Source organism: Odocoileus virginianus, chromosome 2 (genome assembly GCF_023699985.2).
Source record: "Odocoileus virginianus isolate 20LAN1187 ecotype Illinois chromosome 2, Ovbor_1.2, whole genome shotgun sequence".
NCBI lineage: Eukaryota > Metazoa > Chordata > Mammalia > Artiodactyla > Cervidae > Odocoileus > Odocoileus virginianus.
In genome coordinates this window covers 82,600,050-82,627,862 of record NC_069675.1, presented here as the reverse complement: position 1 = coordinate 82,627,862, position 27,813 = coordinate 82,600,050, and the positions used below count along the sequence as shown (strand labels likewise).

The 27,813-nt window shown below is 49.4% G+C and overlaps 1 protein-coding gene across 6 annotated transcripts in view; it reads left to right on the top strand.

Annotated features, from left to right (window-relative positions):
- The window catches only part of ATP6V1C2 (ATPase H+ transporting V1 subunit C2), a 93,208-nt gene extending 65,747 nt beyond the window's left edge, over positions 1–27,461 (top strand). For 4 of the 6 annotated variants that reach the window (XM_070451676.1, XM_020883181.2, XM_020883179.2 and 1 more), the window contains 9 exons: positions 6,243–6,334; positions 7,406–7,504; positions 8,076–8,144; positions 10,324–10,416; positions 10,530–10,623; positions 21,017–21,154; positions 21,990–22,087; positions 26,791–26,923; positions 27,182–27,461. In XM_070451676.1, the coding sequence (XP_070307777.1) occupies positions 6,243–6,334; positions 7,406–7,504; positions 8,076–8,144; positions 10,324–10,416; positions 10,530–10,623; positions 21,017–21,154; positions 21,990–22,087; positions 26,791–26,923; positions 27,182–27,271 (906 nt within the window). In that variant the 3' untranslated portion in view covers positions 27,272–27,461. The remainder of the gene's footprint in view (positions 1–6,242; positions 6,335–7,405; positions 7,505–8,075; positions 8,145–10,323; positions 10,417–10,529; positions 10,624–21,016; positions 21,155–21,989; positions 22,088–26,790; positions 26,924–27,181) is intronic. The other 2 variants (XM_070451692.1, XM_070451684.1) reach the window with 1 other exon arrangement.
- The last annotated feature ends 352 nt before the right edge of the window (positions 27,462–27,813 follow it).

Here is a 27,813-nt window from a genome sequence, read left to right as displayed (position 1 = left end):
CTGTTGCCCGCCAGGCTCCTCTGTCCATGGGATTCTCCAGGCAAGAATACTGGAGTGGGTTGCCATTCCCTTCTCCAGGGGATCTTCCCAACCCAGGGATTGAACCTGGGTCTCTTGCATTGCAGACACATTCTTTACCATCTCAACCACCGGGGAAGCCATATATACCTCTTCCAAAGCGAAAGTCGCTCAGTCGTGTCTGACTCTTTGCGACGCCATGGACTATACAGTCCATGGAATTCTCCAGGCCAGAATACTTCTTCCAAACCTACCACTCAACAGGGTGGCTTCATCTTACAGGACACTCCCCTCCAGGGGCACTCTGAGCCCCCAGTGTTCTGACCCCAGACCCTGGAGTCTGTTCACTGCACCCCCCTTTGAAAGCTGCTGATGGAGAAGTCAGCCCCTTCCTGACACCCCTACCGCCAGGGTGATTGTTGACTTAACAAAAATTATCAGCTTCAGTGGATAATTGGGCTTAGGAGCCCTAACTCCTGCAAGGCATCGCCCAGCGTGCCACCCCTGATGACACTGGGAAGCCAGTAAGCCCTGGCCTCATGATTCAGCCCTCTCGGTGAGCCATTGTCTCCAACTTCTGCTCCATGAATGAAAGTATCAAGGTGGAACCCTCTGGGGACATCAAGGGTGTCTCCCGGCGTGTTGACTCCTGTCGCCTCCCTGAGGGGGGGCACTGATGAACATTCTGAGATTTAACCTGATGGTTTATGACCACTGTCCCACCTCCCTCCACGACACACAGAGCCCCTCATATGTCTCCTGAGGCCCACCAGGTGTGGCTGGGCGGGTCGGGTGTAGGAGATGAGTCTCAGGATCCACCCCTCTGTGGGTCTGCTGCTGGCAGGGTGGTGCTCCAGCCGGTGTCTCTGGGAACGAGGGCAGGGCCCGAAGTCTCTGGAATCTGGGTGCGGCTCATTGGGCACCCCTTACATCACAGAGGCCCCAGCCCGTCCTGGGACAGTTGGGCAGTGATTCTAAAAGGCCCTTCAAGGAGGAGCTCTGAGAGCACCTGTGCCAGGTATGGCATCCTGGGGGACATTGTGCACCTCCACCCCCAAGCTGGAAGCACGTGCTGGTGTTCAGGGCTGGTCGCTCCCTGCCCTGCCGCTGCTGAGGCCAGGCCGAGCCAGGCAGCATGGCCAGAGCTGTGCTCGTCGTCAACTGGGGATGACGCTCGCTGGCATGGCTGTCCCGGGGACACAGGCAGTGATGAGGGCTCCCGGAACACATCGGGGCATCAGCTGATTGGGGAGCTGTTGTAGAGGACAGAACCTAGCCTCTCTCTCTCTCCCCTGGGGGGCCCAGAGAGTGACCATGGCAGAAAAGCAGGGTGGGGAGGCAAGCCCTGGTTTGAAAGCACTTGCTATATGCGTAGAACTTTTACTTCCCACACACCCTCATGGGCAGGTATCACCTTCCCTGATTTCAGGTGGGGAGGTTGGCTTAGAGGTGGCATGGCATCCCCTGGGCCCTGCAGGGGCTGAAGTAGTGCCCTAGGAGAGGGATGAAGGTCTCAGGTGTGCACCTGGCACTGCTTCCCGAGGCAGCCCTGAGATAGCTCCACTGATGGGCAGAGGGTCTGGGTATCAGCTTCCTCACCCTGTGTCTGCCCCAGGAGTACTGGAGTGATGCCCTCGGCACTGGCTCAGGCCTGTTCCCCCAGTGGGAAATGCAAATCAGTTAACTAGAGATATCCTGGTCAGAGAAACTCCCTTCTAAAATGACCAGTGTCTTCTGGGTGTCCAAGCAGGTCTCCCCACCCGGGAGGTGCCCCATGCTGACACGGGCAGGGCTGGGCCCCCAACCCTCCCGACAGCTGGAAACTGAGCGCACCTGTCTGCATTAATGAAAAGGAGCAAGGATGGGGGCCCAGCCCATGCCTGCGTCCATCTCTGTGGGCTGGGTCACACTGAAGTTCTTAAAAGGCCTCTGGATCTTTACCGGCCTACAGTAAATAGCGAAGTTTCTTTCTTTGCTGTATGCGTGTCCACAGTGGTTAGTGGGGGCCTGCTCCTTGTCCACTCACTCAGGGCGCTGGCCCCCGGTACCTCCACCACCTGAAGCATCTCTATGCAGGGAGGTACATGGGGTCTCAAGGCTCTGCCTGGCACACATGCTTCGGTGGTGGGGAGTGCACGCCAGCCAGAGGCCAGAAGGAGCAAAGCTGGGAGTGTTTGGTCCTGGACACATTCTCGAAGCACCGCCAAGTGCCGGCCACTCTGTCCAGAATTGCAGAGTTGACCCAGATGCAGGCCCACCCTCGAGGGGCTCAGTCTGCTGGAGAAAGGACTCGCCTTCCTGGGTAACCTGCTCCATGGCACTGAGCTCAGAGAGGTTCAGCTGATACCAGGTCATACAGCCAGAGCAGGTGGGCACCTGAGGCCAGGCACCCAGGGAACTGGGTCTTGGCCTCGGTGATCTCATTTCCCTGCCCATCGAAGAGGGGAACTCGGATGCGCTCCTGAAACTTCCAGAACAAGGGACATCTCCCTATGGTCAGGCTGGTGACCTCTCTCCAAACTGAGAAGAGCCTTCTTCCCTGTGCAGAGCATGAAGGGGCTACCTGGGGCACAGCTGAGCCTGGAAACCTGGGCGCTGGTCAGGGCTCGGCCACAGTGGGTGTTTAGAGGGGCCAAGATGAGGGTCAGACAGAATTGACCTCCAACAGAGCCTGAGGAACACAAGCCTCTTATCCTTCTCCATCAGAGGGCAGAAAGAATGACTACCACAATCACAGAAAACTAACCAAACTGATCACGTAGATCACACCCGTGTCTAACTCAATGAAACACTAGGAGCCATGCCGTGTAGGGCCGCCCAAGATGGACAAGTCATGGTGGAGAATTCTGACAAAACATGGTCCACTGGAGAAGGGAATGGCAAACCACTTCAGTATTCTTGCCTGGAGAACCCCATCAATAGTATGAAAAGGCAAAAAGATAGGACACTGAAAGATGAACTCCCCAGGTCGATAGGTGCCCAATATGCTACTGGAGATCAGTGGAGAAATAACTCCAGAAAGAATGAAGAAACGGACCCAAAGCAAAAACAACACCCCGTTGTGGATGTGACTGGTGATATAAGTAAGGTCCAATCCTATAAAGAACAATATTGCATAGGAACCTGGAATGTTAGGTCCATGAATCAAGGTATTTGGAAGTGGTCAAACAGGAGATGGCAAGCGTGAGCACTGACATTTTAGGAATCAGTGAACTAAAATGGACTGGAATGGGTGAATTTAACTCAGATAACCATTATATCTACTACTGTGGACAGGAATCCCTTAGAAGAAATGGAGTAGCCCTCATAGTCAACAAAAGAGTCCAAAATGCAGTACTTGGGTGCAATCTAAAAAATGACAGAATGATCTCTGTTCATTTCCAAGGCAAACCATTCAATATCACAGTAATCCAAGTTTATGCCCCAACCACCAATGCTGAAGAAGCTGAAGTTGAATGGTTCTATGAAGGCATACAAGACCTTCTAGAACTAACACAGAAAAAAAGATATCCTTTTCATCATAGGGGACTGGAATGCAAAAGTAGTAAGTCAAGAGTAACAGGCAAATTTGGCTTTGGAGTACAGAATGAAGCAGGGCAAATGCTAATAGAGTTTTGCCAAGAGAACTCACTGGTCATAACAAACACCCTCTTCCAACAACGCAAGAGATGACTCTACACATGGACATCACCAGATGGTTGACACCGAAATCAGATTGATTATATTTTTTGCAGCCGAAGATGGAGAGGTGCTATACAGTCAGCAAAAACAAGACTGGGAGCTGACTGTGGTTCAGATCATGAACTCCTTATTGAAATTCAGACTGAAATTGAAGAAAGTAGGGAAAAACCACTAGACCATTCAGGTATGACCTAAATCAAATCCCTTACGATTATACAGTGGAAGTGACAAATAGATTCAAGGGATTAGATCTGATAGAGTGGCTGAAGAACTATGGATGGAGGTTCATGACATTGTACAGGAGGTGGTGATTAAAATCATCTCCGAGAAAAAGAAATGCAAAAAGGCAAAATGGTTGTCTGAGGAGGCCTTACAAGTAGCTGAGAAAAGAAGAGAAGCTAAAGGCAAAGGAGAAAAGGAAAGATATATCCATCTGAATTCAGAGGTCCAAAGACTAGCAAGGAGAGATAAGAAAGCCTTCCTGAGTGATCAGTGCAAAGAAATAGAGGAAAACAATAGGATGGAAAAGACTAGAGATCTCTTCAGGAAAATTAGAGATTCCAAGGGAACATTTCATACAAAGATGGGCTCGATAAAAGACAGAAATGGTATAGACCTAACAGAAGCAGAAGATACTAAGAAGAGGTGGCAAGAATACTCAGAAGAACTATACAAAAAAGATCTTCATGACCCAGATAACCACAAAGCTGTGATCACTCACCCAGAGCCAGATATCCTGGAATGTGAAGTCAAGTGGGCCTTAAGAAGCATCACTATGAACAAAGCTAGTGGAGGTGTTAGGATTCCAGTTGAGCTGTTTCAAATCCTAAAAGATGATGCTGTGAAAGTGCTATACTCAGTATGCCAGCAAATTTGGAAAACTCAGCAGTGGCCACAGGACTAGAAAAGGTCAGTTTTCATTCCAATCCCTAAGAAAGGCAATGCCAAAGAATGTTCAAACTACCGCACAATTGCACTCATCTCACATGCTAGCAAAGTAATGCTCAAAATTTTCCAAGCCAGGCTTCAACAGTACGTGAACCGAGAACTTCCAGATGTTCAAGATGGATTTAGAAAAGGCAGAGGAACCAGAGGTCAAATTGCCAACATCCATTGCATCATCAAAAAAACAAGAGAGCTCCAGAAAAACATATACCTCTGCTTCATTGACTACATCAAAGCCTTTGACTGTGTGGATCACAAGAAACTGGAAACTTCTGAAAGAGATTGGAATACCAGGCCACCTTACCTGCCTCCTGAGAAACCTGTCAAGAAGCAATGGTTGGAACTGGACATGGAACAACAGACTGGTTCCACATTGGGAAAGGAGTTCATCAAGGCTGTATGTTGTCACCCTACTTATTTAACTTATATGCAGAGTACAGCATGCAAAATGCCAGGTTGGATGAAGCACAAGCTGGAATCAAGATTGCCGGGAGAAATATCAAATCACCTCAGATGTGCAGATGACACTATCCTTATGGCAGAAAGCAAACAAGAACTAAAGAGTATCTTGATGAAAGTGAAAGAGGCAAGTGAAAAAGCTGGCTTAAAACTCAACATTCAGAAAACTAAGATCATGGCATCCAGTCCCATCACTTCATGGCAAATAGATCGGGAAGTAATGGAAACGGTGACAGACTTTATCTTCTTGGGCTCCAAAATCACTGCAGATATTGACTCCAGCTATGAAATTAAAAGATGCTTGCTCCTTGGAAGAAAAGCTATGACCAACCTAGACAGCATAATAAAAAGCAGAGACATTACTTTGCTGACAAAGGTCCATCTCAAGGCTGTGGTTTTTCTAGTAGTCATGTATGAATGTGAGAGTTGGACCCTAAAGAAAGCTGAGTGCTGAAGAATTTATGCTTTTGAACTATGGTGTTGGAGAAGACTCTTGAGAGTCCCTTGGACTGCAAGGAGATCCAACCAGTCCATCCTAAAGGAAATCGGTCCTGAATATTCATTGGAAGCACTGATGCTGAAGCTGAAACTCCAATACTTTGGCCACCTGATGCAAAGAACTGACTCATTTGAAAAGACCCTGCTGCTGGGAAAGATTGAAGGCAGGAGGAGAAGGGGATGACAGAGGATGAGATGGTTAGATAGCATCACCAACTTGATCTACATGAGTTTGAGTAAGGTCCATGAGTTGATGATGGACAGGGAAGCCTGGCTTGCTGCAGTCCATGGGATGGCAGAGAGTCAGACACAACTGAGCAACTGAACTGACAGCCTGAGGGCATGTGGAGTGGGGACCGGGGGGTTGTGAGAGTACAAGATGGGCTCGAGATAAGAACAAGACTCCACTCACTGAGTGATCCCAGAAAAGCCATTTATATCTCAAGCCTCCTGTCTGCAACGTGGGGCTCTCTGTAGGGCTGGGATGCTGGCAGTCTGTGAAAGCAGAAGGGAGAAAAGTGTAAGCTTTTCCAGCAAATGGGCAGGGTGCAGTGTTTTTCCTTAACTGCCCCAGGAGCAATTTGCGGTGATTTTGAAAAGTTCGACCAACTTTTTAAATTCTCTTTTGCTTTTCCAACTAGCAACTGGCACAGATCGAGACAGACCTGAAGTCCCGAACGGCTGCCTACAACACTCTGAAGACAAACCTAGAGAACCTGGAGAAGAAATCCATGTGAGTATTCGGGCTCCGAGATCCTGGTGGCCTCAGGGCCTGGCTGAGTTGGGGTCCAAGCTGGGCTTATACATGCACGTTTGAGATCACTGGTCGAACCAAGGTCTGTGTCTGTTTGTGTCTGAGCGGTCAGGCCAGAGGCACTGCTGCATGTTCACGGGCTATGTGCTGGGTGGGGAGGTCAGCAGTGGCAGTGCTTGATCCTTTGAGCACATACACTGAGTGAAGGAGATGAGGGTGAAGCGGGTCACTGTCTGCCTCCCTCTTCTGTTCATTCTTTCGAGCAATGGGGTGTTTTTTTGGCCACACCTTGCGTCTTGTGGGATCTTAGTTCCCTGGCCAGGGACTGAACCCAGGCCACTCCAGTGAAAGTGCAGAGTCCTAACCACTGGAACCACCAGTTTGAGCAAACTCCAAGAGATAGTGAAGGACCGGGAAGCTTGGAGTGCTTCAGTTCACGGGGTCACAAACAGTCGGACACAACTGAGCAACTGAACAACTATGCACTGATACTACAGACAATCTCAAGAACTATAATTTTGGCCCAATTGCTGGTACAACACCCTTGGTCCCTGTTCTAAAAAATACCATGACCTCAATAAGACTAGGCTCCACTGGACACACACGCAAAGCTGTTTCAGGTGAATGTCTCCTCGCTGCTGGACCGACAAGGCTTGTAATGTGAAACGGAGCCCTCACCGGGGCTGTGTTTGCCCAGCACAGCCCAGGTGGCATCTTGAGCCAGCCACTGTGTGGCCACTTGTGTAACTTAAGTCGCCTGCCACCAGCGGTCCCCTCCCAACAGCCGGTGGCCTGTGCCAGGGCAGCACAGGCAGCCAAAGTGTTGAATTCAGCTCTGGCAACTGGTGATAGCATCTGGGGTCCTGCCAGTTACTGCAGTTCTGGCCGCCCAGACACAGCCGAGGGACACTTGGCCCAGGGTCCCCGCCCCTCCCTGGGGAGTGTCCCAGGCCTTCCTGTCCCCCGCTGCCCTGGGTGTTATGGGTGTGCCCAGGGGTGCCTCCATGTGCCTTTCTGCTGACCCCACCTCTTTGTCACCCGTGAATCCAGGGGAAACCTCTTCACTCGGACCCTGAGCGACATTGTGAGCAAAGAAGACTTCGTGCTGGATTCCGAGTACCTGATCACGCTGTTGGTCATTGTCCCCAAGTGAGCAGGCCAGGGGGAGAGGGGAGTTGGGGGTTTCTGGCTGGGTTGGCGATCACAGAGGAAATCGTCCTGCTCAGTGGAGAGGAAGGGAGAGCCCACCACGGCCAGATCCCGGGGCCCTAAATGGCAGCTGTGGAGTTGGTTTCAGGAGCAGGTGATAGAGCTTGTGGCAGTCACAGTGACAGGAGCGGCCATTTCCCAGACATCCATCCACTGTTGTCAGATGCCATACACAGGAGGCATCTCACACACGCCTGGGGGCTGTTACTGTTCCCTTGTCCCGGGACCAGAGAGCTCAGCTGGCCTGCCCAAGGTCACACAGGCCTGGGATTAGAGCTCCCAGTCTCCACTGAGTCCTTCCCATGGGCCCCTCCCTGCTGCCTGGGGCCTCCTGGGGAGGTGAGCATTCCAATGCCCATGGCAGGGCCTCGGGGGATGTTTGGGGCGCTGTCTGGCCCTCAGCCCTGCTCCCCCTTGTCCCTCAGGGAAAAGGGCACGCAGTTTCATAGACATTCAGGACACCTCACAACCTTTTCTGCAAAAATCATTGAACAATTCTGTACTCTTGCAGACCAAGTTACGTACAATGGCAAAAAACCTACGAATCCCTCTCAGACATGGTCGTCCCACGGTCAACCAAGTAAGTGAGGCCTCAGGTCCTGGGTTTGGGGGGCCATGTATGGGCACTCTGAGACACCCAGCCACCAAACATACCCCAGAAGTGCAAGGGCCCTCAGCCATCCACACACATGCGTTCACGGCCACACACTCAGCCACAGGCCAGACTCCCTCCATCTTTCAGAAGTCTGCTCCCTTGCTGTCTCCTCCAGGAAGCCCTCCCTGACTACCTTCTGGCCCTCAGCACTTGCAAGGCCTGTGCAGCACTCTGTTCTACATGCTCATCTTGGCCTGGATTCTTCCCCACCCGAGGGTCAGGCAAGGGCCTGGCTGTGATGGCCGCAGAGCACGAGCAGGGAAGGAAGAGTCTTAGCATGTGGCCTGCTGGGGTCAGAGCAGGAGCGGCCAGTGAGGGCTGGAAAAGTGACTTAGAAGGAATGGAGGAACATATTCAACCCATGAGTGCCACCCAGTGGGGAAAACCAACGATTTAGCGCTGCAGGCAGGAGCAGGCAGAGATCTCACTGCACGATGTGAAGTGGAGAGAAAGTTGTAGAAGGGGACACACAGCACGAAGACATTTATTATTTAAGATCTCCAAATGGACAGAACCAGATGGTATGTGCCTTGAGAGATGCCGGTGCACGGATCACGGGGTATTTGAGGATGAGAAATGCCGAACAGCACAGCGATGACCTGGGGTGGGCAGCAGGATGCGGTTGGGAGGGCACGTGAGTCTTCAATTGTATGAAAATTGTTCTATGTCTTAAGCTTGATGGGGAGGATATCCATGGATATTTGTCATTGATATTGATATCCAAATATCCATGGATATTTGTCATTCTCTCTACCTTTCCCTGTGTCTGAAACAGCTTGTCATTTGAAATGATTTGACAGTGAGTCTTGTGGCTCAGACGGCAAAGAATCCAACTGTGGTACAGGAGACCCGGGTTCGATCCCTGCATTGGGAAGATCCCCTGGAGAAGGGAATGGCAACCCACTCTAGTACTGTTGCCTGGAGAATCCCAGGGCCAGAGAAGCCTGGCGGGCTGCAGTTCATGGGGTTGCAAAGAGTCAGATAAGACTGAGCGACTAACACACACACACACTTGGGCGCACACGGAGCTCAGCAGGGGGGCAGCCCTGCCCACCCCCATCCCAGCCCAGAGGCCTCTGGCCTGGCACCTGCTGCAGGGCTGGCTCTCCCTGGGTCCCAGGCTCTCAAGCGATAGCAATCAAGAACTAAACTGAAGGGTGCAGGGAACAGGACAGTCACAGCCTGAGGTCACAAGGGGAGGCTGGAGGAGTGAGCCGGGGGCAGTGTACCCGCAGGAGGTGGAGGAGGGGGTGCAGGCTGGCAGAGGAACTGCCTGCAAAGCTGGCCTGCTGGGCCAGAATGTTCACTTTTCTCCAGGGCTGGCTGTCCGTGGCCACATGAAGGGAGAGGCTGCTACCAGAGGTGGCTTGGCTTCTCAGATTAGAACCCCCAGGCCCTCATTGTCAGGGGGTACCTGTGAGCCTGCTGAGATGACTGTGGAAAGGTTCCTGAAACCTGGGTCAGCCCTGATGGGTGGCTTGGAGAAGCAGGAAAGGTGACCTGAAACCCTGCCCAGACCCATGGGCGCCCATGGTCAGGTCATGTGGTCAGCAGGATGCCAAGGCCCTTAGAGCAGGGGTCCCAGTGACCACAGCACTCCTACGTCAGGGTGTGCCAGAGAGGCCGTGTCTAATTAGAGCAGTGTGACACTGGACGTGAAATGCCCATTGCGGGATGGTTTTTACCAGGGAACTCTGCCCTGCTTCATTGCACCATGGCATTCGAGAGCTGGGCACTTGCTATACATGCCAGGTGAATGAGATCCATGGTCAGCTGGCTCTTGGCCGGTTCATGTCCGGACCAACAGCCCAGATCTGCGTAAGAATTCAGCGTTTTCCTCCAGGGCCTCAGGCCCCTACAGCTCTAGCTTGGAGGGTGAGTGAAAGGAGCCAGAGTTAGGCTGCTGACAACATTCTGCCTGGAGTTAGGACAAAGGAAGGGTTGTCCTTCGTCTGGTGCCCTCGCTCCTTCCAGGGCCGCTGCTCCTGGACCACCGGGCTCCCCCTGGCAGCCACCTACCGCCCCCAGGGAGATGATGGACTCTTTCCGGGCCAGCTCAGGGGCCTGGTGGTGCATCCAGTGAACAAGACCTTCTCTCCAACAGGTTGATCGCTGAGGACAAGGAGGGTGGCCTCTTCACCGTGACTCTGTTTCGAAAAGTGATCGATGATTTCAAAACCAAAGCCAAAGAGAATAAGTAAGGGCCAGCCTTGGTGGGTTTTCCCCGAGTTTGGTTCGTCTGCCCTTGGAGGGGGTGATCTCTGGCCCGACTGGAAGCTTCTTAGCCACAGCCACTCTGCTTGTTTTAAGGTTCACTGTACGAGAATTTTACTATGATGAAAAAGAAATTAAAAGGGAAAGGGAAGAGATGACCCGATTGCTGTCAGATAAGAAGCAACAATATGTGAGTATATGATACTGGCCGGGAGGGTCCTCAGGAAGGTTCTGGGTGGTCCCCACCCCACCACAACCCCACCCTACCTCCCACCTCTGCAGCACAGGCCTGGAGCAGAAGGGCCCCGCCCAGTCCCCCCTACCCAGTGCCCTTCATCCCCCTCCCCCTGGTGCACACCCCCAGGGATGTGTCCTGAGGGGCTGCTGGGGCAGGTCTGGGGGACAGTGACAAGCAGGGTAACCCGGAGATGGCACGCGAGCCCTGCAGCAGGAGATCTCACCGAGCCAGGCCCTGCCCTCCGGGAAGGGACTCCGGGCTCCGACCTGGGGATGAGAAAGTGAGGCTCATAGGCCCGCGAGCACCCTGGGAGAGGACCTCGCTAGCCCCTGGAGGGCGGGTGAGGCTCTTGGCACTTCAGGCAGCAGCACTTGTGCTAAGAGCGGCCACCACCTTGCAGAGCGCAGCCAGCAGTCACCCGAAGCCCTGAACCGCGTGACCTCCAGGAGGGACGTGACCAGTCACCAGCACCTGTATTTACCTCCCCCAGGCTTTTAGCAAAGAGTGGGTGCTTCTCCCAGAAACTTCCTACCGCTGCCACTCAGAACCTTCTCCTGTGTGAGGGCAGCTGAGCTAAAGGGGGGAGAAAAATAAGTTTTGTTTTTTTTTTCATTAGTTGGAGGCTAATTACCTTACAACATTGCAGTGGTTTTTGTCATACATTGAAATGAATTAGCCATGGATTTACATGTATTCCCCATCCTGGTCCCCCCTCCCACTTCCCTCTCCACCCAATCCCTCTGGGTCTTCCCAGTGTACCAGGCCCGAGCACTTGTCTCATGCATCCAACCTGGGCTGGTGATCTGTTTCACCCTAGATAATATACATGTTTCGATGCTGTTCTCTTGAAACATCCCACCCTCGCCTTCTCCCACAGAGTCCACAAGTCTGTTCTATACATCTGAGTCTCTTTTTCTGTTTTGCATATAGGGTTATCATTACCATCTTTCTAAATTCCATATATATGTGTTAGTATACTGTAATGGTCTTTGTCTTTCTGGCTTACTTCGCTCTGTATAATGGGCTCCAGTTTCATCCATCTCATTAGAACTGATTCAAATGAATTCTTTTTAATGGCTGAGTAATATTCCATGGTGTATATGTACCACAGCTTCCTCATCCATTCGTCTGCTGATGGGCATCTAGGTTGCTTCCATGTCCTGGCTATTATAAACAGTGCTGTGATGAACATTGGGGTGCACGTGTCTCTTTCAGATCTAGTTTCCTCTGTGTGTATGCCCAGAAGTGGGATTGCTGGGTCATATGGCAGTTCTATTTCCAGCTTTTTAAGAAATCTCCACACTGTTTTCCATAGTGGCTGTACTAATTTGCATTCCCACCAACAGTGTAAGAGGGTTCCCTTTTCTCCACACCCTCTCCAGCATTTATTGCTTGTAGACTTTTGGATAGCAGCCATCCTGACTGGCGTGTAATGGTACCTCATTGTGGTTTTGATTTGCATTTCTCTGATGATGAGTGATGTTGAGCATCTTTTCATGTGTTTGTTAGCCATCCGTACGTCTTCCTTGGAGAAATGTCTGTTTAGTTCTTTGGCCCATTTTTTGATTGGGTCATTTATTTTTCTGGAATTGAGCTGCAGGAGTTGCTTGTATATTTTTGAGATTAATCCTTTGTCTGTTGCTTCATTTGCTATTATTTTCTCCCAATCTGAGGGCTGTCTTTTCACCTTGCTTATAGTTTCCTTTGTTGTGCAAAAGCTTTCAAGTTTCATTAGGTCCCATTTGTTTATTTTTGCTTTTGTTTCTAAAATTCTGGGATGTGGGTCATAGAGGATCCTGCTGTGATTCATGTCGGAGAGTGTTTTGCCTATGTTCTCCTCTAGGAGTTTTATAGTTTCTAGTCTTACATTTAGATCTTTAATCCATTTTGAGTTTATTTTTGTGTATGGTGTTAGAAAGTGTTCTAGTTTCATTCTTTTACAGGTGGTTGCCTAGTTTTCCCAGCACCACTTGTTAAAGAGGTTGTCTTTTTTCTGTTGTATATCCTTGCCTCCTTTGTCGAAGATAAGGTGACCATAGGTTCGTGGATTTATCTCTGGGCTTTCTATTCTGTCCCATTGATCTATATTTCTTTCTTTGTGCCAGTACCATACTGTCTTGATGACTGTGGCTTTGTAGTAGAGTCTGAAGTCAGGCAGGTTGATTCCTCCAGTTCCATTCTTCTTTCTCAAGGTTACTTTGGCTAGTCGAGGTTTTTTGTATTTCCATACAAATTGTGAAATTATTTGTTCTAGTTCTGTGAAAAATACCATTGGTAGTTTGATAGGGATTGCACTGAATCTATAGATTGCTATGGGTAGTATAGCCATTTTGACAATATCGATTCTTCCAATCCATGAACAAGGTATATTTCTCCATCTGTTTGTATCCTCTTTGATTTCATCAGTGTTTTATAGTTTTCTATGTATAGGTCTTTTGTTTCTTTAGGTAGACATACTCCTAAGTATTTTATTCTTTTTGTTGCAATGGTGAATGGTATCGTTTCCTTAATTTCTCTGTTTTCTCATTGTTAGTGTATAGGAATGCAAGAGATTTCTGTGTGTTAATTTTATATCCTGCAACTTTACTGTATTCGTTGATTAGCTCTAGTAATTTTCTGGTAGAGTCTTTAGGGTTTTCTATGTAGAGGATCATGTCATCTGCAAACAGAGAGAGTTTCACTTCTTCTTTTCCTATCTGGATTCCTTTTACTTCTTTTTCTGCCCTGATTGCTGTGGCCAACACTTCCAAAACTATGTTGAATAGGAGTGGTGAGAGTGGGCACCCTTGTCTTGTTCCTGATTTCAGGGGAAATGCTTTTAATTTTTCACCATTGAGGGTGATGCTTGCTGTGGGTTTGTCATATATAGCTTTTATTATGTTGAAGTATGTTCCTTCTATTCCTGCTTTCTGGAGAGTTTTAATCATAAATGGATGTTGAATTTTGTCAAAGGCTTTTTCTGCATCTATTGAGATAATCATATGGTTTTTATCTTTCAATTTGTTAATGTGGTGTATTACATTGATTGATTTGTGGATATTAAAGAATCCTTGCATTCCTGGGATAAAGCCCACTTGGTCATGATGTATGATTTTTTTAATATGTTGTTGGATTCCGTTTGCTAGAATTTTGTTAAGGGTTTTTGCATCTATGTTCGTCAGTGATATTGGCCTGTAGTTTTCTTTTATTGTGGCATCTTTGTCTGGTTTCGGAATTAGGGTGATGATGGCCTCATAGAATGAGTTTGGAAGTTTACCTTCTTCTGTAATTTTCTGGAAGAGTTTGAGTAAGATAGGTGTTAGCTCTTCTCTAAATTTTTGGTAGAATTCAGCTGTGAAGCCATCTGGTCCTGGGCTTTTGTTTGCTGGAAGATTTCTGATTACAGTTTCGATTCCCTTGCTTGTGATGGGTTTGTTAATATCTTCTATTTCTTCCTGGTTCAGTTTTGGAAAGTTATACTTCTCTAAGAACTTGTCCATTTCTTCCAAGTTGTCCATTTTATTGGCATAGAGCTGCTGGTAGTAGTCTCTTATGATCCTTTGTATTTCAGTGTTGTCTGTTGTGATCTCTCCATTTTTGCTTTTAATTTTGTTAATTTGGTTCTTCTCCCTTTGTTTCTTAATGAGTCTTGCTAATGGTTTGTCAATTTTGTTTATTTTTTCAAAAAACTAGCTTTTAGCTTTGTTGATTTTTGCTATGTCTCTTTAGTTTCTTTTGCATTTATTTTTGCCCTAATTTTTAAGATTTCCTTCCTTCTACTAACCCTGGGGTTCTTCATTTCTTTCTTCTCTAGTTGCTTTAGCTGTAGAGTTAGGTTATTTATTTGACTTTTTTCTTGTTTCTTGAGGTAGGCCTGTAATGCTATGAATCTTCCCCTTAGCACTGCTTTTACAGTGTCCCATAGGTTTTGGGTTGTTGTGTTTTCATTTTCATTCATTTCTATGCATATTTTGATTTCTTTTTTGATTTCTTCTATGATTTGTTGGTTATTCAGAAGCGTGTTGTTTAGCCTCCATATGTTTGAATTTTTAATAATTTTTTTCCTGTAATTGAGATCTAATCTTACTGCACTGTGGTCAGAAAAGATGACTGGAATGATTTCAATTTTTTTGAATTTACCAAGACTAGATTTATGGCCCAGGATGTGATCTATTCTGGAGAAGGTTCCGTGTGCACTTGAGAAAAAGGTGAAGTTGATTGTTTTGGGGTGAAACGTCCTATAGATGTCAATTAGGTCTAGCTGGTCCATTGTGTCCTTTAAAGTTTGTGTTTCCTTGTTCATTTTCTGTTTAGTTGATCTATCCATAGTTTTGAGTGGGGTATTAAAGTCTGCTAATATTATTGTGTTACTATTAATTTCCTCTTTCATACTCGTTAGTGCTTGCCTTACATATTGCGGTGCTCCTATGTTGGGTGCATATATATTTATAATTGTTATATCTTCTTCTTGGATTGATCCTTTGAGCATTATGTAGTGTCCATCTCTGTCTCTTTTCACAGCCTTTATTTGAAAGTTTATTTTATCTGATATGAGTATTGCGACTCCTGCTCTCTTTTGGTCTCCGTTTGCGTGGAATATTTTTTTCCAGCCCTTCACTTTTAGTCTGTATGTGTCCCTTGCTTTGAGGTGGGTCTCTTGTAGACAGCGTATATAGGGGTCTTGCTTTTGTATCCATTCAGCCAGCCTTTGATTTTGGTTGGGGCATTCAACCCATTTACATTTAAGGTAATTATTGATAGGTATGGTCCCGTTGCCATTTATTTTGTTATTTGGGGTTCACGTTTATACCACCTTTCTGTGTTTCCTGTCTAGAGAAGATCCTTTAGTATTTGTTGAAGAGCCGGTTTGGTGGTGCTGAATTCTCTCAGCTTTTGCTTGTCTGTAAAGCTTTTGAGTTCTCCTTCATATCTGAATGAGATCCTTGCTGAGTAGAGTAATCTAGGTTGTAGGTTATTCTCTTTCATTACTTTAAGTATGTCCTGCCATTCCCTTCTGGCCTGAAGGGTTTCTATTGATAGATCAGCTGTTATCCTTATGGGAATCCCTTTGTGTGTTATTTGTTGTTTCTCCCTTGCTGCTTTTAATATTTGTTCTTTGTGTTTGATCTTTGTTAATTTGATTAATATGTGTCTTGGGGTGTTTCGCCTTGGGTTTATCCTGTTTGGGACTCTCTGGGTTTCTTGGACTTGGGTGGCTATTTCCTTCCCCATTTTAGGGAAGTTTTCAGCTATTATCTCCTCGAGTAACTTCTCATGGCCTTTCTTTTTGTCTTCTTCTGGGACTCCTATGATTCGAATGTTGGGACGTTTCACATTGTCCCAGAGGTCCCTGAGGTTGTCCTCATTTCTTTTGATTCTTTTTTCTTTTTTCCTCTCTGCTTCATTTATTTCCACCATTTTATCTTCTAACTCACTTATCCTATCTTCTGTCTCTGTTATTCTACTCATGGTTCCCTCCAGAGTGTTTTTGATCTCATTTATTTCATTATTAATTTTTAATTGACTTTTTTAAAATTTCTTCTAGGTCCTTGTTAAACATTTCTTGCATCTTCTCAATCTTTGTCTCCAGGCTATTTATTTGTAACTCTTTTGTTTTCAAGATTTTGGATCATTTTTATCATCATTATTCTAAATTCTTTTTCAGGTAGATTCCCTATTTCCTCCTCTTTTGTGTGACTTGGTGGGCTTTTTTCATGTTCCTTTACCTGTTGGGTATTTCTCTGCCTTTTCATCTTGTTTAGATTGCTGTGTCTGGAGTGGGCTTTCTGTATTCTTGTGGTCTGTGGTTCCTTTTTATTGTGGAGGTTTCACCCAGTGGGTGGGGTTGGACGATTGGTTTGTCAAGGTTTCCTGGTTAGGGAAGCTTGTGTCAGCGTTCTGGAGCGTGGAATTGGATTTCTTCTCTCTGGAGTGCAATGGAGTGTCCAGTAATGAGTTTTGCGATGGGTCTGTGTGTTAGGTGTGACTGTGGACAGCCTGTATGTTGACACTCAGGTCTATGTTCCTGCGTTGCTAAAGAATTTGCGTGGTATGTCTTGTACTGGAGCTTATTGGCTCTTGGGTGGTGGCTGGTTTTGGTGTAGGTATGGAGGCTTTTGGATGGTCTCTTATTCCTTAATGTTCCGTGTAGTCAGGAGTTTTCTGGTTTTCTCAGGTTTTGGGCTTAAGTCTCCTGCCTCTGGATTTCAGTTTTATTCTTCCAATAGTCTCAAGACTTCTCCAACTATACAGCACTGATAATAAAACTTCTAGGTTAATGGTGAAAAGATTCTCCACCATGAGAGACAACCAGAGAGGTTCACAGAGTTACATGAAGAATAGGAGAGGGAGGAAGGAGATAGAGGTGAGCAGGAGGAGAAAAAGGGGACTCAAGAGGAGAGAGACAGATCTATGCAGTTATCTGTTCCCAAAGTGCTTTCCGTAGCCCAGACACCCACAAAGATTCACAGAATTGGACTGGGAAGAGAAGGGGAAAGGAGGAAATAGAGGTGTCCTGAGGTAGAAAACAGAGAGTCAAAAGTGGGAGAGTAATCACCACACTCCTGAATAGAAATGGGAACTGAATACTGGATTCTTAAATGTCCAAAATTTATATCACATACTGAAAAACAAAGATTAAAAATCTAGTGTAGAGGTTAGACTCTTTGAAATAAAATATTTAAAAACAAAAACAAAAACACACAAGAAATTTAGAAATGTATATGAAGTTTGGTTTAAAAATAGGGTTTCTCTCTCTCTCTCTCTCTTTTTTGGGCAAGGTTATAGTGAAATGAAAATGAAAATTAAGGAATAATAGAGGAGTATTAGAGGACTTTAAAAAGAAATAGGAGAGAAAAGAAAAAAAAATTTTTTCCCTAATTAAAAAAATCGTAAAAATATATGAAAATGAAAGTTGAGGAGTAATGGGGGAGTAACAGGGAATTTTAAAAGAAAATAAAAGAGAAAAAATAAAAAATTTTTAAAAAGTAAAGAAAAAAAATTTTTTTTTAATTAAAAAATATATATACATATATATCTAGGAATTTCTCTGGAGTTGTTGCGGTCAGTGTAGTTCAGTTCAATTTCAGATAGCTCCTCTTTCCAGCTTACACTTCTCGGTATCTATAGGCCCCTTCCGGTGTAGTTGGTGTTACCTTCTGGGATTTTAATCTGTTGCACCGGTCCTTTCTGAAGCGGTTCCCTTTATTTGGCTTCTGTTTGCCGTCTCTTTGGTGTCTAATTTCCGCTCTGACACAGGCGGGCGGAGGTGATCTCTTATTTAGGTTCTCTAGTTCAGTTCAGTCCTGCTACGGGGAGGGCGGGGCGCTGCAGACGGATACCGCTCTGTGTGGATAGCGCTCACCGTGTTCCGGCCACACTGGGTTTGCCCCGCTCACGGGTGTCTGTGCTTTCCCCGTCTACACTGCTCAGGCTCCCGGCTGCTCTATATGGAGCGGGCCCTGCGTTGAGTGCGGTTCCAGTTTTCGGGTACTCCACAAAAGCGCGGATTCGGTTGCCCCTGCGTTTTGTGCCTTCCCCGGCCTGAGTGGTTCAGGCAGCCAGAGGCTTGGGCGCACTCTCCCCGGGTGCGTCGCGCCTTTTCCCTCTGCGTCGAGCAGCCCAGGCAGCCAGAGGCTTGGGCGTACTCTCCCCTTGTGCAGCGCGCCTTTTCCCCCCGCGGCGAGTGGCTCAGGCAGCCAGAGGCTTGGGCGCAATCCCCCCGGTTACGGCGCACTTTTTCCCTCCGCGGCCCCAGCGCGCGCCGCCAGTCGGGTCTCAGGAAGTCTTTAGATAGGAACCGCGGGCCTGTTTGCAGTGTGGGAGGGGGTGGCTTCTCAGGGGCTGAGTTTGCCCTTTCCCCCTACCCCCTGCCTCCTACCTCCAGCGGGGATGGGCCGGCTCTTCTCTGGAGTTTCTCAGTCCCTTCGTTTTGCGAACCGCCGGCAGTGTGTTCGGGCCGGTTAATTTGACCCTTGCTATCCCACAGTTTGAAAAAGCTCCCTCCGATTGCTCTCAGGGTCTTCGGGCCGGTCCTTACCCTAAGCAATGCCGCCCGCTCCTCTCCGTTCCGCCCCCACTTGTTGCTGGCGGGTGCGGGCGTCTGGGTTACTTTTCTGCTGGGAGTTGCTTTTAGGCACGTAATCTGTGGGCCTTGTTTAATTTTTCCTCCCAGTTAGAATGCCGAAAACTTCCCCCAGTCCCGCCAGTGCGAGGGTTTCCTGGTGATTGGAAACTTCCTCTATTAAGACTCCCTTCCCAGGACGGGTCTCCGTCCGTAGCTCTTTTGACTCCCTTTTTTTGACTCCCTTTTTATCTTTTATATTTTGTCCTACCTCCCTTTGAAGACAATGGGCTGCTTTTCTGGGCGCCTGATGTCCTGTGCTAGCGATCAGAAGTTGTTTTGTGAAATTTGCTCAGCGTTCAAATGTTCTTTCGATGAATTTGTAGGGGAGAAAGTGGTCTCCCCCTCCTATTCCTCCGCCATCTTGGCTCCTCCCCCGAAAAATAGGTTTTCAGTGTTTACGGGTGAGCAGTGCGGCTGTGGCTGTAAAATGGGCGCATCCGGGACACGGCCACCCCCGGCTCAGAGCGAGCCTGAGCCCCGTGGGATGTTTTCAGGTCCCCTCCCCCACCGGCCCCAGCAGTGAGGGTCCTCGGAGAAGCTTCCAGTTCGGCCTCTAGTGTTGAGAGCAGGGAGGAGGGGGAGGTCCAGTGTGTAAACATGAGGCTGCGTATGTGTCTGGGTGACGGGCGAGTGCCTCCCGTGGGCTGTGTGTTCGCTCAGGGCCTCCTGCGGCCTCAGGCTGGGACTTCTGCCTGTGCCACCTGACTGGTCAGTGACCTTTGAGGAAGGACAGCAGACACACGGCCTCCAAGTGAGAGCCGGGCTCAGAGCCCCCCAGAATGGGGCCCCCCGGTGCCCGCCGGATCAAGCCATCCTTCTTTGAGGAGGAAATGGAGACTGATGACATAGAAGTACCTGTTGGGGGTTTCAGCCCCTCTCCCCTGGAGGCGGGCATAGCTGCCTGCCCCAGTATTCTTGCCTGGAGAATCCCGTGGACTGGGGGGAGCCTGGGGGGGCTACCGTACATAGGGTCGCACAGAGTCAGACACAACTGAAGCGACTTCGCACACACACTCCTCGAGGAGAAAGGCACGAACACATACAAGGGAACGCACACTTCTTACATCTGTAATCTATCGGGCTCCAGCCAAGGCTCCAGGGCTTGGCGCCCCTTCCTGAGGCTAAGGACTGAGCTGGAGCCCTAAGCCCCTTGTCTCAGACGCCACTCACCGGTGGAAAGGATGATCACCAGCAGGAGCCGAGGTCCAAAGGGTGTCGTCCTTTACCCCAGCTCACCCGAAACCAAAATAACCCAAGGACGTTCGAGCCCTCTCTCTAGCTGAGGCCTTTGTGCTTGCTTCAGTCCTGGCCCCAGCCCCCCATGGCGTCTCTGCAGGGGGCTTGATGGTGGCACCTTTCACGGGTGTCCGGGGGCTTTGGCACCCATCTCCAAGCTGGCACAGACCCCCTGGAGATCATAGTGATACACCTGAACCTGACGCCTGCACCTCCATCTCAGGTTGCTCACTGGCGCTTTCTCACGTGGTGTAGACTTCTGCACCTCTGGCTGCCCTGGGGAGCCCTGCCCAGTCTCTCTGGAGGGAGAACCGGAGCCCCGAAGGACACACACTGACTCACTCAAGGAGAAACATTTAGTTCCTTGTGACGCTCTTGCGGTGCGCCCGCAAGCAGGGTCAGCTGGGGTCAGCTCTACCCCAGCTTAAAAATCTCTTCCCGCCTTTAGCCTTCTTTGAGGTGGGACCAGCGTCCTGCGTCCCCGTCATTAGCATGTTAACTGGAGGGGCCGGGCTGGGTCCCGGGTTTCAGCCCCCTTTGAGAGTACAGCCTGGGATTTTCCTGGGCTCTGCCCCTGTTTGCACAGGAAGATGTTAAAGGATGCTTGACTCATTTTCTGCCTGCAACATGCCTAAGTGCACTCCGATTGCCAAGGAGGCAATTGTGGTCTGGCCTTGGGGGAGACACCCTGACGGAGCCCACACAGTCCTGCATGTGGAGCTGGTCAGTGCCAATGTGGGAAAGCTCCTGGCCAGGCTGAGGGAGGGGCTGTGGACTCTGCCCCTGGAATACAGAATCCCGGGTCTCTAATGCCTCTGCCACCGCCCCCCCCCCATCCCATCCCACCCCCAGGGAGCCAAGGGCATCATCACTCCCTCCAGTCCAACCCAGGCGGTGGGCCGGCATTCCTGAGTCGCCAGGCATGTGCTTTTCAAGCCGTGAGAATGATTTCTGTTTGTGATGCCTGTTTGCTGAAAGATTAATAAATCATTTCTGTGCCCTTAGCAAACTTCCTGTGTTGCTCTTAAAAAGGGATCATCCACCTTCCCGGACCACAAGGTTAAGGTAACCCCGCTAGGGAACCCCGATAGGCCTGCTGCGGGGCAGAGCGACAGAGAGAGAGAGAGTGAGGGCGAGGGTGAGGTAAGCAACCCCCCCCCGGGAGCCCTGGGGTTCCCCGGCTCGCAGGTCCTCGCCCGCACGCGCAGGCACCTTTGGGAGAAAACAAATCCTCGCCTTTCCTGTTACCTACTGTGGCTTTCGAGGTCTTAAATTCAAGGACCCCCAGAATCACGCTTCCTCCCGATCCGCAGGGCCTCTTGGGAGCTGCCCTCCCCTCCCCCAGCAGTGATGGGTGCTTGCTGGCCAGGGTGCCTTGGTTCTGGCTGGAGGTGGCTGGAGCTGGTGATGGGGCACATCCTGGCTGGGGGCGGGGGGGTGGTGGTGCTCGGGCATCTCAGCTGTCTTCCCTGGGTGCCCTGGCTGGACCCACCCCTGACCTTTGCAGACATCCGTGGAGGACGGCCACGCCAGCATTAGTGATAGCTGCTGTGGCTGAGGGGCTGAGGCCACGTGAAGTGGGGCCGTGAGGAGACCCCTGGAAGCGGTGCTGGTGGATGATGCCAGGACCTGGCGGAAGGGGGACTCCTTGGCAGCGCAGTGTTAGATGGAGAAGCCTGCTAGCGCCTGCGGAGAGCCCTGGGTCAGGGGCTACCCAGCCCCCTGCAGCTTAGTCGGCGGTGGCCCCGTGTGTGTGCCGGGTGGGCTGGCCCACCGAGCCACCCCGGCACCAGGCATCCCCTGGAGCACACGCACCCGTGCCTGGCCCTGGGCCTTGTCTGACCGACCTGCTGCTTCTACGGGCCGCTGGGCATTTCTTCTCGGCTCGGGGCTCGCTCTGCCAAAACCCACGTCCCTCTGCTGGCCAGGCGTTGGGCGGAGTGGCTGGGAGGGGTCACCGCTCTCCTGTCCTCTGCAGGGCCCACTGCTGCGGTGGCTCAAGGTCAACTTCAGCGAAGCCTTTATTGCCTGGATCCACATCAAGGCGCTGAGAGTGTTCGTGGAGTCTGTGCTCAGGTGTGTGGACGTGATGCTCTGGGGCCACCTGGCCTCTGCCACCCTCCTTCTAACTACGACCCCCCGACCCTGCCAGCCTCTGGGACATGCCCTGGCCCTCCTACCCTCTTCTTCTGCAATTCTTGGCTCTTGGCAACAGGCTTAGGGATTCCTGACTCGAACAAACCGTCCCTCAGTCCGGAGGCCCCTGCTCTCCGGTGCTCTGTGTCTTTCCTGCCAGGCTGGCATCTTGCTCCCCCCACCCACTCTCTGCCACCCTCCAGGGCCCAGTAGCTCCTGCAAGAAACACCAGCACTGTTTCCATCCTTGACTTTTGAGGCCTAGTCCTAAAAGCAGCACAAAATATAAAACCCAGACGAACCAACAACAACAAAACTTACTTTACCTCCTTTTTAACAAACGCAAAATAGGCTCACTGTTTTGTGGAAAACTTGGCAATTACCGGTAAGCACAAAGAATGAAGAAAAATCACCTGTAACTTTAACACCAAGAGGAAACACTGCTAACTCGCTGGTGTTTCTAGCATCCTTCAGGCTTTTTGAGATTGTTTTTTTAAATTTGCAGATACGCATGATTTTGATAAAATGTTTACAAAAATGGAGTCAAGCAGGAAATTGAAGCCCATTTGAACATCTCCTGTGTCTTGAACTATTGCGGGGGGGGTCTTGGCAGCACTGCATGTAGCTGACTGCACCCCCATTCCCAAAGCTCGGCCTGCTCTGGCCTGCAGGTCCAGTGGCCCCTTGGCCCCTCTGGGGTGGTCTTGCTGGGCCCCTTCCCTGCCTACACCGAAGGCATCCTCAGGACCCCATCCCACACCTGCCTGGTGGAGTGCCCTGCTATCTGTTCCTTGCTCAGCTTCATAGGTGCCCCCTGCTATTCATTTCCCCAGAGGCTTCCCCTGGACTTCTGGCTCATCTTCCCTCCAAGTCCTTTCCTCCTGATCCTCGTATCTGCCAGTGGCCTCAGGTTCCTCCCCAAACTTCAAGGCCCCCGTGGATGCCTCCCTCCCCTCATTACATCCTTCCCCTCCCTCCACATCACGGCACCCCTGACAAGCCTCCATCCTGCCTTGACCCTCGCTCGCTCTCTCTTTCACCATCTCCTTCCCAGCTGTCACCAAAGGCTCTTTCTTGGTCCTCTGCCTCCAGCTCATCCTTCATGTGGCTGCCAATGTGGTTTTGTCCGAACACAAGCTAGGTCTGACGTGGCTCCTCGTCTTCTCTCAGATATCTCGGACCTCTGTCACAGCAAGCATTGTGACAAGGGGCTGAAGGGCAGACTCAAGATAACCCAGAGTGTTCCAGCCATCAACAGGCCCCAGTCTGTCCCTGCTCACCTTGAAAATCATTGGTCCTCAGGCTCAGCACAGCAAAGCCTGCCATCCTTACTGGAGGCCCATTTTGCTCAAGAGCGAGGTCCAGATGTTCCACAGAGGTCCCGCATATCATGTTTAAGCTCAATAAAATGGAGTATATGCAAAAACAATTCTATTCAAAACTATCAATGTATGGCATTTTAAAAACTTATACTTTTATTTCTCCTGAACAGTTGCAACACATCACTGCTGTTAAAAAAAAAAAATTCAAGTTCAGAAATAAGTACTGTAGAAAGTAATTTCCTGTCAGTTCCACCAGCCATGGACTATCCCAGTTAATGGTTTTAAGACTCTTCTTTCCCAAGTTGGTTTATTTATACTTGATGTTCTGCAACTTGTTTTTTTCATCTGCTTATAGTCTCATCACTATGCATAGAGATACTCAATCTTTTTTCATGATTTTTTCATATTCCATCTTATGGAGCAAGCATAAGCTAAGAAAACAGATGTTAGAGCAACTTGATTAGAGCAGATGGCTACAGTTCACCTGTTATCTTGTTCTCTGACCCCGCATTGGCGTTTGCCTTCAGTTGGCCCTTGCTGCTCTGTCTTTCCTCAGAGTTGGTTCTGTCCTTTTTCCCTACACTGGGAGCTGGAGGGGAGGGCCGGGGTGACTTGCCTCTCTGCCTGTCACCCACCCCGGAGTCAGACAGAGAGTAGGCACTCTATGTTTGTGGGCTAAATCTCATCAAAGAGAAGTGGACCAGCCCTCAGTGGAGGAAGTGCTGGTTCATTGGCAGGCACTTAAATCACTCAAGATGAAAATGGAAACGGGCCCTGGGTGAGTGGTGGGACCATGATGAGATTGGAGAAGCCAGCAAGGTAGCTGGGTAATTAATTAGTCTGGATCTTGGGAGAGGACTTGGTGGAGAATGGATGTTAGGGAATCACCAATAACGGTTGATGTGTTTGGATGAGCTCACCTATGGAGGGTCATTTAGAGGGTACACCAAAGGGGAGCCCAGCCTCTAAGGAGTTGGGGCAGAGAAAGCCCATGGGAATGTCAGAGGCCAGAGGAAGGAGAGATGGGTGAGTCAGGAAGCAGACAGTTAACGCTTGACGTGTTTCTGGAATGGGACCACTGGACGTGAGCAACTAGTGACTGAAGGATGCTCCAGTGACATAGGACCCTGGATGCTCTCATAGGTGGGATGAGAGCTGGGGAATTTTTAAAAAGGGCATGATGGTGGCATGTGAGCAGGCAGGGGTGGTGACTGAGACCTTCTTAGTACAGAGGGCGCAGGTGGGGGGCCTTGAGAGGACAGAGGCTCCTGTACTAAGTGGTCCAGAAGTGGGTCGCCTGGGGGCAGCTGGAGGAGAAAGGAGTGGGAGAGCTGACTCCCTGTAACTGGAAGGCCTGTTCTGAGCAGAATGGAGGAGGTGTTCGAGCTGACCAGGAAGGACAGCTAGCAGGGAGAGGACTGGAAGGGTCTGGGAAGAAGGCGGAAGCCCTGAAACCAAAAGGGGAGTGGGATGAGAAAGGGGCCCAGAGCGTCGAGGCTGGGCGAGGAGCAAGGAGCATTCCTGTGGCCAGTGTCTGGCAAGGGGTGTCTGTTATTCACCAGATGCAGGGGTAGCATGGTGAACAAGGGCAGGTCAGGGGAGCAGAGCTCAGCAGATGACCTCTTGGTTCAGGGGAAGGGCAAGCAGCCTCCCAGAGCAACCTGGCGATGAACGTGGTGGGGTGACCGGTCAGAGGGTGGCAGAGTGATGGTCTGGCTACTGTGTCTGTGAGCTGGAATGCTGTCTCCAGACACACGTTTACCTTGGGCTCTGGTTCAGTGACTGTCGCCCTTTGAGAACTCTAAAGTCTGGTGCTTGGACTTCCTTGTGGTGGGCAGGGACATTGTGCTGGTGAGGTCGTGGGTGTGCAATGGGGTCTCCATCCAGGGCACTGGGAGTCGGATGGGACTCAGGAGGGAAGGCAGGGTGAGAGCCACCGCTCATTCAAGCGACAAGGGCTCTCCAGGAAGCACTATGACCTTCTGCTCATTGTCCTCTGGGTAGCCGGAACTTCGATGATAAGAGATGTGAGCAAAGAAGGAATGAGGGTGTCTGCTGGGCCATCCTGTCACCCACCATCTAGCTCAGGGGCTCCTGCCATTCCCTGCCAGCATCAGCGGCCCCTGTGGCCCTCCTCACCTCTCAGCTCCGGTGGGGCCCCGCTCGCTCAGTGTCCTAAGGCGATGGGGCTAGTTAGGTCTTCTGCTTGGTTACAGTGAGGCAATTACAAATGGCCCTTTCATTTTACTTTTCTGTAGACCCACTAGGAGACCTCAGGACTTAAGTGAATGCTTTGCACCATTAATAGCCAGAAATGAGGACCAGGAAAGTCAGGGCCTAATTTATGGGCCTTGACTGAAATAAAAACAAAGTCATACTAACAGGTTAGGCAGTAAAAGGGCATCTCAAGGCTAGCTTTCACATGCCTGACTCGGGCATGAAGCATGGGTGATTAAATATTGACTATCCAAGCATTTGCTCACTGGTAGTATATATATATATTTTAAAACACTGACCCATTACAAAATGCATGTATACTTATATAGTACTCGGTGTAAACCTTTTTGGCTGCACTGGGTCTTCGCTGCTGTGTGCAGGCTTGCTGTAACAGTGGAGAGCAGGGGCTGCTCTAGTTGCAGAGCACGGGCTCTAGACCCACGGGCTTCAGCAGTTGTGGCGCACAGCCCCTTGGCTGCTCTGTGGTATGTGGGATGTTCCTGGACCAGGGATGGAATCCATGTACCCTCCATTGACAGGCGGATTCTTATCCACTGGACCACCAGGGAAGTCCCAATGTAAATACTTTGTTGAGATTAACACAATAGGAAAAGCTGCCAGCAAGTGGTTTTTACATATACTCTGGCATCCAGAGTCCATATAAAATCCTTTCTGTCCACCCAAAACTCGGCAAAAGGAATGAACAATCTTGATAAACCAGATCTGTGTGTGCTGGTCTTTCAGTGGAGAAAAGTAAAGCTGCTAAGCTGCATTTTAGACACAGGCTTTGGAGTTACAATATTTAAGTTGGATGGCCTCCTTTCAACTTGAACCCTTACCACCTGAGTCACACATACCCAAGGGATCCCTTGGCTCTCGAGTCAAAAATGGTCACCATCAGAAGCTGTTGAGCGTGTTCTACAGATTTTTCTGTGCTGAAAGATCTAATAATTGGCCTCACTCCTGACCCTTGACATTCTGCTCAACTGAGTTTTCTTCTCCTAAGCTGTGTTGGCCGGTTTTTCACCCTTACTAGAATTTACTGTCAGGTTCATTTCACCCATACTGTCAGTAACGCCCTTACACACTTGGTCTGCCTCAACAGGTATGGACTGCCAGTGAACTTCCAGGCGGTTCTCCTCCAGCCTCATAAGAAGTCATGCACCAAACGTTTACGAGAGGTTCTGAACTCCGTCTTCAGGCATCTGGATGAAGTTGCAGCTGCAAGTATATTGGATGTAGGTATATCATCCAGAGAAAGCTGCCTTTTACAGTAAGGTCAGCCTCTCCACATGGAGCTACTCCCCCCAAACAGTACCTGCCGGAATATTAGAAAAATCTACACTTCACAAATGTGAAAGTTTAACAAGAGATTGTGTGCGTGAGTTTTGGGTGGACTGTGGCAGGCAGAAATTGTGGTCAATGCCTAGAGAGCTTTCCTCACACAGAAACATAAAACGAGATGAGCTTATGCATTAATGTGACATCTTTTGCAGGCATCCGTGGAGATCCCTGGACTCCAACTCAGCAACCAAGACTACTTTCCTTACGTCTACTTCCACATCGACCTTAGTCTTCTTGATTAGAAAGATGAGCTGGTGCCGCTAAACTTGAGTATTCGTGCGAACTACTACAGATTTGTCTTTCCTCTAGCCAGATAACAATTTTAAGTATCCTACAGAATTTAGATTTTTAGAGTAATTGCTCACGAAGATTAGTGACAGTTGTATTTATTTTTTGTAAGTTACAATAAAGAAATGTTCTCAGTCCTTTGAATTGTCTCTTCCCTTATATTCTAACGTAATTTAAAAGTTGAGTTTTCTGAAGGTCTTACATGAATGGGGACTTCCTATCAATTGGTAACCTGCTGCTGTATTTCATGTCTTAACGGGACACGCTGTGAAGGTTTAATAACATATCAAAAACCTTGGGCTAAGTGTATAACCAGCTCTTTTCCCTAGTAGTTGCTAGTGATGGCTCAAAGACAAAAGATTGGGCATGGAGGACAGTTCCCACTTGATGATCCACACTCTTCCTCATCCTTCTATATAAACTCGCTTTACCTTCCACATTTACAACTGGACCCCGGCCTTGGGGGTCACAGGTAAGACCTGTGTGACAGCAGGCA